General features: G+C 41.0%; 1 protein-coding gene across 1 annotated transcript in view; it reads right to left on the bottom strand.

The window, feature by feature from the left end:
* The window catches only part of PLCE1 (phospholipase C epsilon 1), a 308,646-nt gene that overhangs the window by 77,043 nt on the left and 217,375 nt on the right, over positions 1-14,228 (bottom strand). Inside the window, exons 5-7 of the mRNA XM_057737203.1 lie at positions 13,693-13,951; positions 11,925-12,130; positions 1,988-2,663 (exon numbers count right to left, since the gene is read on the bottom strand). Coding sequence (XP_057593186.1) covers positions 1,988-2,663; positions 11,925-12,130; positions 13,693-13,951 — 1,141 coding nt within the window. The remainder of the gene's footprint in view (positions 1-1,987; positions 2,664-11,924; positions 12,131-13,692; positions 13,952-14,228) is intronic.

Genomic DNA, 14,228 nt, shown 5'->3' on the forward strand with positions numbered 1-14,228 from the left:
ATTTGGGAACTGGTCTATATGATGGGAAAATGAGTAGTCCATTGCCCTTTTCCACTAAAAAAAAAAAAGGAAAATGAAAAAAAAAGAAAGGAAGAAAGGAAGAAAGAAAGAAATCTTCAGTGTCTAAAACTGCTGCTTGTCGTAGGCAGCTCATGTAGTACATTATTTTGAGGAAGAACGTCACCTATATTTTCAGAAGTGACTGAGGCATATGGAGCTATTTTATAGCCGTTGCACTGTGATGGCTTGGTTCCATGCTGGGGTGGAGGGATGGGGTTGGGAGAAAGGGAGGGGTGTTAGCTGTGTTTGCAAATGTGTAGGACTGAGTCTGCTCTAAGTCACTTCCTCTGTCTCTGTTCCAGCAGCACCTCTTACCTCTTCTCACCCATTGCTTATGGCCTCAGCTGGTGCCTCCTTCAGCACAAACTGAAAGTTGTCAGGGCAAATGAGAAACTAAGTAGACTTTATATGTTAATTCAGTTACTTTATGCTATGGGAGGGAAACAAATGGAGCATATAAACCACACAGGCTTTGTGACAGTGATTGTAATTGAGCCCAAAGATTTTGGTTTATGCCCAGATTGAATGGATTTTCGTGATTCTAGAAGGCTGAGGAATGACTGTTCTTGAGAATCAACATTCATAATAGCTCCTGAAGACCTTTCTTCCAAGCAGCTGGCAGCACTGAGAGCTCCCTGTGGAGGATACAGGAAGCAGGTATTTTGGTTTCCATTTTAGATGAGTTGATTCAAACTGGCTTTGTGCAGTGCACCATGATTGTGTATACAGGCCTATGCGTTTATTAATTAATTAATCAAATTAGTTATTCAGGATATGATCTCTGCTTATAAGTATTGCATGGATGTGGGGAAAGGGGAAAGAAGGGGCCTTATATGTGCCTCTACTAACGTTCCAGAGGGGAAAATGTTTCTACTTGTCAGAAACATGTTAGAACTGTGAAAAGTACACGAAATTCTGTCATTTCAGTAATTCAAATCATAGTTCTGTTTGTTCTGTGACACTAGTAAAAAAGACAATTTCCCCTCAAAAGATAGAAAAGCATAGTAAAGAAAAACCAAACACTTTGTACAACTCATTTGTACACCACCAACAGTGTCACCTTGTAGTTAGTGAGGTTTAGGACTCAGTTTCCAAGCAATCTCTGTCTTCCTCCACAAGCGTGCTACTCTGGTTGTGCCTGTGTCTCTTCTTACCACCTGATTCAGCCCAGTCCTGCTGCCACCCTTAGCTGGAGTGTCAAAGTACCTGATAATTTAGGGTTAATGAAAACTCACTCAGTTTAAGCTGCAACTGTGAGAAACTGCCTCCTAAGGGCTGCCTCCTAAGGCCACACAAATCTGATTTGGAAGAACTCAAGGTATACGTTTATCTCACATTTGGGAAAGTTTCTTTTAACCTTAGAAGTTCTACAGTTCGGCAGCAATACACAGTAAGTTAAATAACTCTCCCAGAGTCATGGAGCACATTAGAAGATGAAACAGGATTTCAATTTCCAAAGTGAAGGTTTCCAACATATCAGCTAGTCCCTTAATTTTAATAATAAAAGCATTCAGATGACATGTTTTCCATTTTCACTCTGAGTAAGTGAAAATGCTTATATTAACTTATTTCTATCCAGATGTGAGAAGTACAGTGACCACAGTCACTATTTTCATACAAAATAATGATAAGACCTACTATGAGCCAGACACTATTCTTTATACATATGAATTTACATTATGGCTTTACACATATTAACTCAGTTAAACCACACAGCCACCCTATGAATAGGGACCATTATTATTCTCACTTCATAGGTAAGAAACTGAAGCACAGAGAGGTTAAGCAAAAGTTATTCAATATCACTCACGTAAAAAGTGACAGAGGGGAGAATGAACCTTGGTGGTCTAGTTGTCCAGTGTGCTTTTACAAGATTTTATCTGGAGAATTATACTACTGAGGAGAGAGGGAAGGCTGCACCCCTTACCTGGTAGAGGCTGACATATTGTTTCCGCAGCCACTGCTGCCTTTGGTCAGGGAACTTCCTCATCTTTCTCACAGCTCTAGTGAGCGCCAACAATCCACTGAAGAGCATTTTAGCTGTGTGCTTTGGTGCCACAAAGTGCAATAATCTATTGTCCGTGGTCTGAAGTCCGTAGAGCAGTGTCACACCAGTCTCTGAGAGAGACATGTTACTCAGTTTGTTCTGAACACACACAGTGTGTATATCAATGCTAGGGTGTCCCATGTATACAGCCTTTGCTGAAAACAGATCCAAGACCCCCTCTGTCAGGCCACTTAATCCAGCATTGCCCAGTAATGGGAATTTGCCAGGCTCAGATGTGTTACTAAGCACACCAAGTTTTGCTTTAGCACTGGCTGGGGAAGCAGTGGTGGGCTTTACCCAGGTCAAGCTGCTGTTGTCAGGCTGAAGCTGGAGGAAGCAGCGGGCAGAGAGGTGCGTGTCCTGGTCATAGTGGATGACCGTGGCCCCCTGTAGCAGGAACTGGTGCACATCAGCTTGGATGGACAGCACGTACCACGGGATGAGCTCCGTCCCATGGTCAAAGGCTTTTTGGGGCTCTTCTGATCCGTGAGGGTCCCATTCTTTGGGCTGCTCAAAGATGTCATTTTCGGAATCCAACAAATCTCCAATTATAAACCTGATAGAAAAAGATACAGATTTGGTCTGTCTTATCATCAGAAGTGAGAACAACAAAAATCTTTCACTGATACTGGACATGATTTTTAATTTCACTATGAATTCAAATTAGCGTAGGAAATATAAAATGATAAAAGTCACTGAGTAATTTTTTAGCTGCATTCTAAAACCTTATATTTAACAGTATGTCTGACCAAAGGCTTAAATAAAGGAATTACTAGATCAGTTATTGCATTGCTAATGTAAACAATGATAATCTTCATTATTTATTAGTTTTTCCTCCTGTGTCAGGAACTGTGTTAAATACTTTACATATATTTCTGCTCTTTATTTGACCTACTTGCAAAGTAAGTTTTCTTCTTCTTTTTTTTTTAAACCTATGGGGAAACTGAGGTTCAGAAGGGATGAGTAACTGGCTCCAGGTTACCTAATTCAGAAGAGACCTACCCAAGGCAGGATTCTGGTCTGTCTGACTCTTTAGCCTGGGATCTTCATCACTAGGTGCGTTGCCTTCTACTTGGTCATACCAAAACACAATGCGGCTGGGACTTCCCTGATGGCACAGTGGTTAAGAATCCTCTTGCCAATGCAGGGGACATGGGTTCGATCCCTGGTCCGCGAAGATCCCACACGCCGTAGAGCAACAAAGCCCATGCAGCACAACTATTGAGCCTGCATGCCACAACTACTGAAGCCTGTGTGCCTAGAGCCCGGGCTCCACAACAAGAAAAGCCACCACAATGAGAAGCCCACGTGCTGCAATGAAGAGTAGCCCCCACTCGCCGCAACTAGAGAAAGCCCACATGCAGCAACGAAGACCCAACGCAGCCAATAAATATATAAATTTATTAAAAAAATACAATGGAGCTAAAATAGGCAAAATAAGACTTAATAAGTGGGCCTGCAAAGTGCCTCTGTTAAAAATAAAATACAATTAGTTCAAGGATACTCATTGGGAAACATGGTCATGGGTAGCTAGATGAGCAAGAATAGCCCTCCTTGACTCAACCTTAGATTTTCATTGTGTGTGTGCCTGTGTGTGCACATGTGCACATAAAGGACTTGTCTGCTTGGACAATTTAGCAAGTTGCCTTCCCTGAGTCAGGAACCTGGACTGCCAGGGCCAGAAGGACCTTGGGGGAAGGCAAGGGAGCCTTTATTGCCTCCTTCCTATTTGGCCACTTGGTAGGAACGTGCCTAAGAGAGACTCATTCTCTTCAAAGCATGAGGAATTGTTACTAAGATCAAGCTCTCTGCTGTTTGATCCATAGACTTCACTAGTGAAGCTCATACTTTGTTTAGATTCCTTAGTTTTTTACCCATTTCCCTTTTCCGTTCCAGGATTCCATCCAGGAACCCATATTACATTTAACCGTCATCTTTCTTTATGTCATGGTTTCTCAGACTTTCCTTGTTTTTAATGGTTTTTAACAGTTTTGAGGAGCAGTGGTCAGGCATTTTGTAGAATGACCATAAGTTAGAATTTGCCTGATAATTTTCTTGTAATTATTCTGGGGCTCTGGGTTCTGGGGAGGAAGACCACAGAGGTAGAGTGCCGTTCTCATCATATCATATCCAGGGAACATACTATCAACACAACTTACTCTGTTGACTTTGACCCGGCTGAGGTAGTGCTTGGTCAGGTCCACTGCAAAGTTACTTTAAAAAAAAAACAAAACTCCTTTCTACACTGTCCTCTTTGGAAGGAAGTCACTGTGTGCAGCCCACACTTAAGGAGTTCTGTTCTACCTCCTAGAGGGTGGAGGGTCTACATAAGTTATTTGGAATTCATCTGCATGGGAAATTTGTCTCTTCTCCTCCATTTGTTTCTTTATTTGTCACTTATATATATGGACTCATGGATATTTACATAATACTTTGGCCTACTTTATTTTGTTGCTCAAATTGTCCCAGCTTTGGCCATCGGGAACTCTTTCAGTTGGCTCTTGTAGTTCTTTGACATAACCCCATTATTGTTTGTTTGTTTTTTTCTCAGCACTTCTTTACTTTTTGGCACAAGATGCTCCAGGCTCATCTTGTGTATTTTCTGTCCCAGTCCTAGAATCAGCCATTTCTCCAAGAAGCTTTGCTTGGAGAAGAATGTTATTAGAAATCAAGATTTGGGTGCTAGGTGCAAATCTATTCTTTTTTTTTTTCTTAAATTAATTAATTTATTTACTTATTTATTTTATTGGCTGTGTTGGGTCTTTTTTGCTGTACATGGACTTTCTTTAGTTGCGGTGAGTGGGGCTACTCTTCATTGTGGTGCACGGGCTCCTCATTGCCATGGCTTCTCTTGTTGCGGAACACGGGCTCTAGGCACGTGGGCTTCAGTAGTTGCGGCACATGGGCTCAATAGTTGTGGTTCACGGGCTCTAAAGCACAGGCTCAGTAGTTGTGGTGCACTGGCTTAGTTGCTCTGAAGCATGTGGGATCTTCCTGGAGCAGGGATTGAACCCATGTCCCCTGCATTGGCAGGCGGATTCTTAACTACTGCGCCACCTAGGAAGTCCCAAATCCATTCCTTTTTTACACACTTTTTTTTTTGTAGGGGGAAGCGTTTATTAGGACTACAGCCTGGGAAACACAAATTTAAGAAACACTTGAGTTGTTTACACATGTTTCTTAATGTAACATTTTGCAATAAAAAGTGAAGGAAGAAGGAAAAAGGAAGAAAATCCTTTGTGTTTAACTTAGCTCCACCCCTCTGAAATTGCTCTCAGAAACAATGGAAAACCAATATTTATGTCCTCTTACATAATACTTCTATCCATGCTTTATATGTGTAGCTTGGTGGTTAGGAACATGCCCTCTAGAGTCATCTTGGGTTTAATATTAGGCTCCACTACCTCTTTGCTGTGTGACCTAGTCAAATCCCTCAACCTCTCCGAGCATCACTTTACTTATTTGTTAATGGCAAAAAGACAATACTCATTTCACAGAGTAACGGTGAAGCCCATATAAGATAATACTTGCAAATGACTTAGCATAGTATCTGGCTCAGTAAAGTATACCACCATAATTAAACATAAAAAGACCAAGGTCTCATCCTGCCACTTCTCCTTCCTACTTCCTTTTCTCTAGGTTAAATCAGCCCAGCTGTTCCTCCAGAGGGGCTTTCCTCAGGGCCACATCCAAGTTCTTTAATTTTTTATTTCCTTTCTCTGGGACCATTTCCATATTCTCCCTGTCACACGTCTTTTTTCTTTTTCTTTTTTTTTTTAAGAGCAAGAATTCAATTGGTGATCATTAATACCCATGAATTGTATCATATGTTAATTTGGATTTAGAACTTTTGATTTTAATTTAGCAAGAGAAATGGTGTTTTTCATATTCCATTTAACTTGAGTTCTGAGCTAAATCTAGCATTTTCCGTGAAAAACTACAGGCATTATGAAAAGTAGTGTCTGGAAGGAAAAATTATGAGGCTTTTCTAGAACCTGTTTCTGCCGCTCAGAGATGATGTGAGTTGAGAGAGAGCGGACACTGTCTTTCTTAGCATTAGTTCTATTATAGAACACAAAGAGAACAAATGCTAGGTGTTAATAATTCCTTTAAAAGGTATTCTTCTAGTGACTAATGCCCAAGATAAAACTGACAATTGTTTGTAATAAAATAAGTTCATTTCAAGAAGGAAACTAGTAGCTTTGTCCCTTAGATCATATAGTGAATTTTATGCACTTCTGTGCCTGATTCTCTCAGGAGACAAGTTTCTGTGGGTTTACAAGAAGGAATGAGGTGGAAATTAAAGAATTATTCAAGAACCAAGTAGCATTAACCAAATCAAATATGTGGTTTACCAGCAAAGAAACTGCCTAGTCAGACCTAGGTTATATGCCTTAAGGAGAGGACCATGGAGTGAAAAGAGAAGGAAAGTTTGTATCTGACCCCTGAACAGGTTCTGAAGCATCCTTCAGTGAGAAACCATAAATTGACAGATAAACACTTTTCTAATGTTCCTTGATGAAAATCTTATATTAGGGGACAAGTGGGCTATTTATCATCCTGGTTATGTATTTTCTCAGAAAGTTTTGTTACTCCTGCAAAGTTAATGTGATTACATAAACATGACTCATCACGTGATAAGCCTAAATTTAATTTTTTAAGATAGATGAAAATGTGCACCTTTTCCAAAGGACTTGCTATAGCTGTTCTCTGTAATAAAATTCAGAGTGTTAACTTTGCTTCTGGCAAATTCCTGCTTTTAATTAACCTAGCACGTTCCTCAACCACAGGCAGCTTCTAAATTATAACTGGGTAGCGTGAGGACTTCAAAGTCAGCCTGCCTGAGGTTAAATTCTGGCCCTGCTAGGTGTGAGATCTTGAGTGAAATGGAATTGCTGTGAGGATTAACTAATTTATATATGTAAAGTATTTACAACAGTGTTTGTTCAAAAGTAGGCTCTCTATAAATAATAGCAATCAAATATTAATAATATTATCGCCCAGTTTGTATTTGTAAAGTCGATATCCTAAAACATAGCCACCCAAACAAACACTGTTTCTCTGTAAAAATGGTGTCCAAGTTTCAAGTTGGGATTCAAGCGAGAAACAAGCTTAAACTGAATGTTGTACAGATAGTGGAAAATGGCTTTCTTTGTTATAGGTCACAGAAGCAGGACTGGGTCTTGGGGACTGGCCAAGGACACAGGAAGAGAGAGAAAGGGAGGGGGTCCTAGGTGTCCCCAGCCTCAGGTACTCACAGCAGAGCCAGGGGCGGGGGAGTGCTGGGAGGAGATCATGTTAAGGTCTAGGCCGGGCAGAGGCAGTCAGCTGTCCCTAAAGGATGTTATGAGGTAGGTGTTTGTCAGGCTGGGATGTGTCTGCATCATCCTCTGTGGAGAATAACTGACTGGTTTCCTGTCATTTTATTCTTTCCTGTGTGCACATAACCGTGTTTGTATGTGTGGCAAATCCTGGTAACTATGATCTCTTCTCAAATACTCCACTTCCTCTATGCTTAGTTTTTTATTTCTATCTTTGTGGGGTTGGATCATCTTTCAGGGAAATCTCTAAGGACGTTGTTGGGATGCGCGGGCAGAGAATACTTTGTATTCTCCTGTAAGGAAGAGCAGGGTAACTGAGGGCTGCTCCGGAAATGGTGACTGCTGCCACGGGTGCCTGCACCTAAAGGGCTCAGGTTGGTCTTTGAAGGGTGTGATGGCAGGCAGTAACTACAATAGCCACCATTTACATGCCTTTATAATGCAAAACGCCTCATTTCACACGCACCCTCTCACATAATCCTTACAACAACCTTATAAAGCATTATGATCATTCCTATCTTACAGATTACAAAACTGAGGCTTAGTAAGATTAAGTCACCTACCCAGGTGACACAAATAGTAAGTGGTGGGGGCAAGGTTCAGTCCTAGACAATGTGACTGCAAGCTCTGAGCTCTTAATCGTCTCAAGCAGCCTCCATTCTAAGGTTCTGTCTCAACTTATCTACTTACATCCAGTTTCTCCAAATGGACAATTCCTTTTTAAGCTGTAGCATTTTAAATAAGGTCAGCAATATTGATAATAAGAACTTGCAGCTCCTATAGGACCCAACACTCTTCTCTATACACCTAAATATTCTTAATTTCCATTTTCCTACAATGGTGCCGTCTGCTACTCTTATGCCTTCATGACATACTCACACAGGCAAAACTTATTATTCTTCAGGCTGGTAAATTTGAAAAGTCACTATTAATGAGCTTTATAGGTCATATGAAATGTAACTGGAATATTCTTAGAATTCAGATGTTCCTGATCTATAGGAACTAGAAATAAAAAGAAGTTGAGGGTTCTATAGTGACAAGAAATGCCTTAAACATTGCAGGAGAAAAGAGCCTGCCTTGCAGTTGATCATGTGGTCAGGTTCATGACCCACCTCTTCTAGGACCATGTAGGCAAGTGACTGCACCTCTCTGGGTACCACTTCTTCATTTGTACAGGGAAATGATGACTTGGATGAGTTGACCTTAAGATCTCACTGAAAATTTGAGATTCTTTCAACCCTGTTCCTTTCCTGCTGAGCTCCTGAACTTATGATCATTTTTTTCTGGGGTTTCTGTGAGTGTTTTGAATGGGTGTTCTGGCAGGAGTAGCTGAGATATTTGAGAAAAATTATTAGAGCACCCTACAGGCTGGGTGAACCAAAGGACCATGAGATTGTCTCTTCTTTCTTTGATGTAATTTTCACAGGGTTGGTGGCTGCCATAGGAACAGAGGCTGGAGGTTATTGTTTATAGAGTCTTTGTTTCAGCCAAATCCAAAACAAAGCACAGTTCCCATGGGTTTGGGGATCTGGAAATCCCTTTTCCACACACAGTCCTGTACTTGATACTTTAATGTGGGATTCTGGATCAGGAATGGATTCCCAAATCCTGGCAGATGGCCCCGGAAACAGTGCTTACTGATCTGGTTTCGGTGAATTCTATTAAACACCCCCACCGCCATCTCGTACGTTTAGTGGTTCTTTTCGAAACATCAGTCATGTGGAGTAAGAAAACTTACTGGTACTGAGGTACATAAATTTCAATGTGAGGATTTCAATATGACTTCACAGGTTTTGTAAAAGAAATATTTGCATTTTTGTGCTTCTTTTCCCTTTCTAAGAGTGCTTACAAGCAGAGTCTGGAAAATGGGAAGTGGGAGAGGAATGATCTTAAGATGTGGATGATAAAATGATTAGGGAGGGGACAAGGGAACAAGCAGAAAATTGGAAATAAAGATTTCATGAGAGGTGATGGTATGAGGTAAGAAAGTTATCACTTGAAGTAATCCCAGGCAAAAGGAAAGCATGGTAAATAATGAATGCTCAGAGGCTTGGTCTCTGAGGCTCAACCAAAGGTAGCATTCCTAAAAGTATTTTAGAAAGACTGACACCTGTAAGTAATATATACACCTACACACACACACACACACACACACCTCCAAGTGAAGGCTGTTATAAAACAGAGTCATGTGGAATTTTATCTATTCAGGGATGATGTATCCCTTATAGTAGGATTTAAAGAAGGAATTTCAGCCAGACCTCAGTCTGAGGAGCAGGAATGCTTTTCTCAAACATTTGTTTGATTTTTCTTACAAATACTGTGAATCCCAATTCCCTCTTTCCTATGGTCACTATCTCAGAAAAAAATTTAGTCAGTGTAAAGACTATACAGTACACATTTCTGTATGTTTTATTTTTTCCTATCCTATTTTCCCTTTTCCTTAATTACTCAATTATTTATATTTATTTTTGTATGCATCTACAATATCTTTTATGGGAGGATGCAGACATATACATAGATACCTATGTATAGAGATAGGTAGATAAAGGTAGATACAGATTAAGAACTTAAGTGGCTATGAGATGCTTCTTTGTGCTTATTCGTAAATGGTCCTCTCTCTATACATAAAGTGGCACCAATGTCAGCAAAAATTAGTGAGAAAACTTTCAAATAATCTTTGACTTGAGATCAACTTAAAAAGAATAACCGGTAGAAGCTAGTTGTGAGATTTGTGCTTTAGGCACGAGACATTGTGGTAAAGGCAGTAATGGTTAACCTTTGAGCACCTGGGTCCTCTATGGGGGAATGAGCTAGGAAGTGAGGTTTGGAAAAAAGCCCAAAGACTTTGGAGAAACCTGGAATATGGGTTCACCTCCATAATAATAGCATTCAGGATTCAGACACAAGGCGCTCATTTCTGTATACACAGCTGATTCTAAGGATCTAGCACTATAATTCCAAAACAATTATTTTCCGAAAACACTGTCCCCCTTCCCAATGTAGGCTCATGGCCACAGAGACAACCAGGAAAGGCTTTGCAAAACAAACAGCAATGTCTTACAAGGACTCAGAGACAACCGTAAGGTATGACTCATGAGTATTCAACACAAATAAAACCTTTTGTGACCGAGATGTCAAAATCAATAGATGTCATACTTTTGGAAGGTGCACAGGGATTGCTCCAGCTGGGCCAAGCTCTGCCACTTGCGTTGGGCTTGACCATGAGTAAATGGCCTTGAAGAGATGCAATGCCTGGCCTAAGACCACTGATTTCTGAACTTCTCATTTGGTCGTGGGTTAAGCAAGCAAGTCTGGCTAGACAACCCTGCTTGTCAATAAACAGCAATTGAAACAACTGAGCACTTACAAAGCTGCAGATGCTGCCTGAAAGGGAATTCCTGGAACCACCTGCATTAGAATCGTCAGAGGCTGGGGGGAGCTGCAGCAGTGCTGATGGTTGGGTATGACTAACTCCAACCCTACCAGCTCAGTAAATGTGATTTAAAAGTATGTTAATACTCGCCCCTGTGCCCCACCCAGGATGAACAAAACTATTTTTAAAAACTTACTTTTTTACTGAAGTACAGTTGATTTATAATGTACACCATGGATACTATTTACCAAGGACACTATATATCCTTTTTCATATTCTTTTCCATTATAGTTTATTACAAGATATTGAATATAGTTCTCTGTGCTACACAGTAAGACTTTGTTGTTTATCTATTTTATATATAGTAGTTTATATCTGCTAATCCCAAACTTCTAATTTCTCCCTCCCCCTGCCTTCCCTGTTTGGTAACCATAAGTTTGTTTTTTATGTCTGTGAGTCTGTTTCTGTTTTGTAAATAAGTTCATTTGAAACATATTTTAGATTCCACATATAAATGATATGATATTTTTCATTGTCTGACTTACTTTACTTAATATGAGAATCTCTAGGTCCATCCACATTGCTGCAAATGTCATTATTTCATTTTTTTTATGGCTGAGTTGTATTCCATTCTATATATGTACCACAACTTCTTTATCTGTTCATCTGTCTATGGACACTTGGATGCATGTATCTTTTTGAATCAGAGTTTTTTCCAGATATATGCGCAAGGAGTGTGGGATTGCTGGATCATATGGTAACTCTAGTTTTAGTTTTTTTAAGGAACCTCCATACTATAATGAAAATTCTTATAGAAGCTATGAAATAAAGGATCATGGTTTTAATCGTGAAATTTAATCTGTTGAATTCTTAGAAATGGCAGGATAGCTCTAGTTTTAAAAAAGGGGTAACATATTAAGAAGTTAAATTATGAGTGGTAATTTTAGAACAAAGCAGCCAGATTAGACAGGTAAATCCTAATTCAGAATTGGTAAATTTTAAAGATAAAGAAGCACAGCTTACTGATAAAGGTGGTGGGTTTTTATTAGGTATCAATCTGAAACCAAACTGGAGTAGGAAAAAGGAGAAATGAGCACCCCAATTTTTAAAATGTAAAACTTACTGCCATCGGGCTTTATCCTTCAAGGAATTCTTCCTAGAGCTGTTGCCTTCACTGGGGCTGTCCTCCTCCTCTGTCTCCAGACTTCGACTGCAACTCCTGATGATCTGGAAGATGCTGTTGACGGTGGACTCCTTCTCTGAATTCTTTAAGCCATTCTGTCCCACTCGTTGTAAGAAATTATCTTGTCCACTATAATCGGCCACAAACTACAGAAAAATATATTGAAGGTTTGTGATTGCAACTTCACATACTACGTCTAAATAACCTACTTGGCTAGGGAAACAAAATCATAACAGTCATAAATAATGGCATTTGTGCCTATTTTTTTGAGGGAAAAAAAACCTCCAGGAAAAACATTTTTTCCTTTCACCACATGAAATACCAAAACTCATTCTTGTTTCCACTAAGACAACTTTAGTCCCTCTAGGAATCACCACTCCACTTCGAATTCACAACACAAAAAGCAATATTATTTCAAGGTTCCCTAGGGAGAAGATTAGCCACTTTACAGAGGAAGGACAGGGTTATTTTATCCTTGTAGTGAAAACTGAGAAAAACCATGACAAAAGTCTGTTATTCTATGGAACTGGATAAAATTACTGGGGCCCAAGGAAATGATGGAGAAAGGGGGACATTTTGCTTTATTTCCCATATATCTTATAGTAACACAGAGGCTTCCTGGTGGTTTATAAGCTCTCATTGTCTGTATCTGTGATCAGGAATTTCTCCCATCAGAGGTCAGAAGGGCAGCTAGGCCATGAGATATGGCGTTCCCACCTTCTGAGACGCGTGAGGGAGGCGGTGTGGGTGCAGCTTGCGAGGCTTGCTTTAAGCTTCCTCCACCATTTCTTGCACTTCATCCCCTCTTATAAGCCAGGGAGATGCAAGCCAGTAGTGCTGCCAGTACCTGTCAGGGGCTCTAAGTCTCCCTGATACCAGGCGATGCTTTTGTTCTCAGGTGACCTGGAAGATGCTGCAGTTTTAGGAGAGTTTTCTCACTGCCACTGAGAAGGGGTGTGTGTGAGTGTGAGAGTGTGTGTGTAAGGTCAGCAGTGGGTGCTGCCACCATGGTAAGAATGACTCTAGATTTGGGTGTGGCACTTCCAGGTATGGGACTCCTCAAAATTCTCTGCAAAGATCCCCCCCTTTTAGCCCCTTCTTTCATTTCTAAACACGACATAGAGAGGTTTCCACATCTTCTCCCGTTTCTCAGTGCCCCTTCTCTCCACCGCCCAATGCCCTGAGTCCAAGGTGGCCCAAGACTGTGGTCCTCTCCGCGCTGGGGGTCAGGAATGAGGAGCAATGGGCCGGGGAGAACGGAGGCAGTGTGATCAGGAGCCCGGAGCTCATCCTTGGAGAAGGCACCATCTTCCCGCAAAGGAGGGAAGGAAGGCAGCAATGACCTCCCCTCAGCTTTCTTCCACCGATCCAAAGAAGTTACCACTCTCCCCCGACTTCTCGTATCCCCTGCTCCCAGACATTCCCACCCAATAAGAGAGAAGAAAACCCCATTAACTTAAAAAAAAAAAAAAAACCCAGAAAACAACACCCATTCGCACCTGTACTTTCCCATGGCCCCATAGTAAGCCCCAGCCGTGCTAGCGGGTGTTCTTTCCTCTGCAACGTTCAAAGGACCTAACTGTCCTCCAGCCCAACAGTGACAGCTGATAACCCTGGGCTCAGAAATGTCTCTCTTCTGGCTTTAGTGAGTCACAGGCCAGGCGGCAACAGTGACGCTGCAGACCACGAGGGTTTTGAAAGGCCTCACCTCTAGAGTTTCTTCCTGGGAATTGTACCTCGGGCAAAGCTTCATGAGGCCCGAGGCTCCGTCGAGCACCTCACAGAGCTCCTTCAGAAACACCCCGCAGAACGGAACCACCTTACAGCCGGGGATGTGCAGCGCCCGTGTCACCACCTTCCTGTACTCGCAGGAAGATTCGTGCTGGGCCATGGCGTCCTTCAGGCTCCTCATGGTCTCCAGGTCAGACTGGTCCATAAACTGCCACATTTTTAAAACTTTTCTGGACCTATTGCAAATCAGTGATATATATTTTTCTTTAGACCAAAGGAGAAATAATATAATTTACAGTAAATAGCCTACATTCCCTACAAAATTCATTTTTTGGTTTATGTTTTCTTTCTGTTTTAATATTTACTTAGGATTCACATCTCCACCTACTTCCCCAAATGATGTGAATATTACTTTAATAAATTGAAACACAAAATTAAACAGGACGGATACATACGAAAACACACGTGGCAGGAGTTAATTTCGAAAGGTGGGTTCTGAATTCAAGTTTGAGT

This window comes from Hippopotamus amphibius, chromosome 5, assembly GCF_030028045.1.
Source record: "Hippopotamus amphibius kiboko isolate mHipAmp2 chromosome 5, mHipAmp2.hap2, whole genome shotgun sequence".
NCBI lineage: Eukaryota > Metazoa > Chordata > Mammalia > Artiodactyla > Hippopotamidae > Hippopotamus > Hippopotamus amphibius.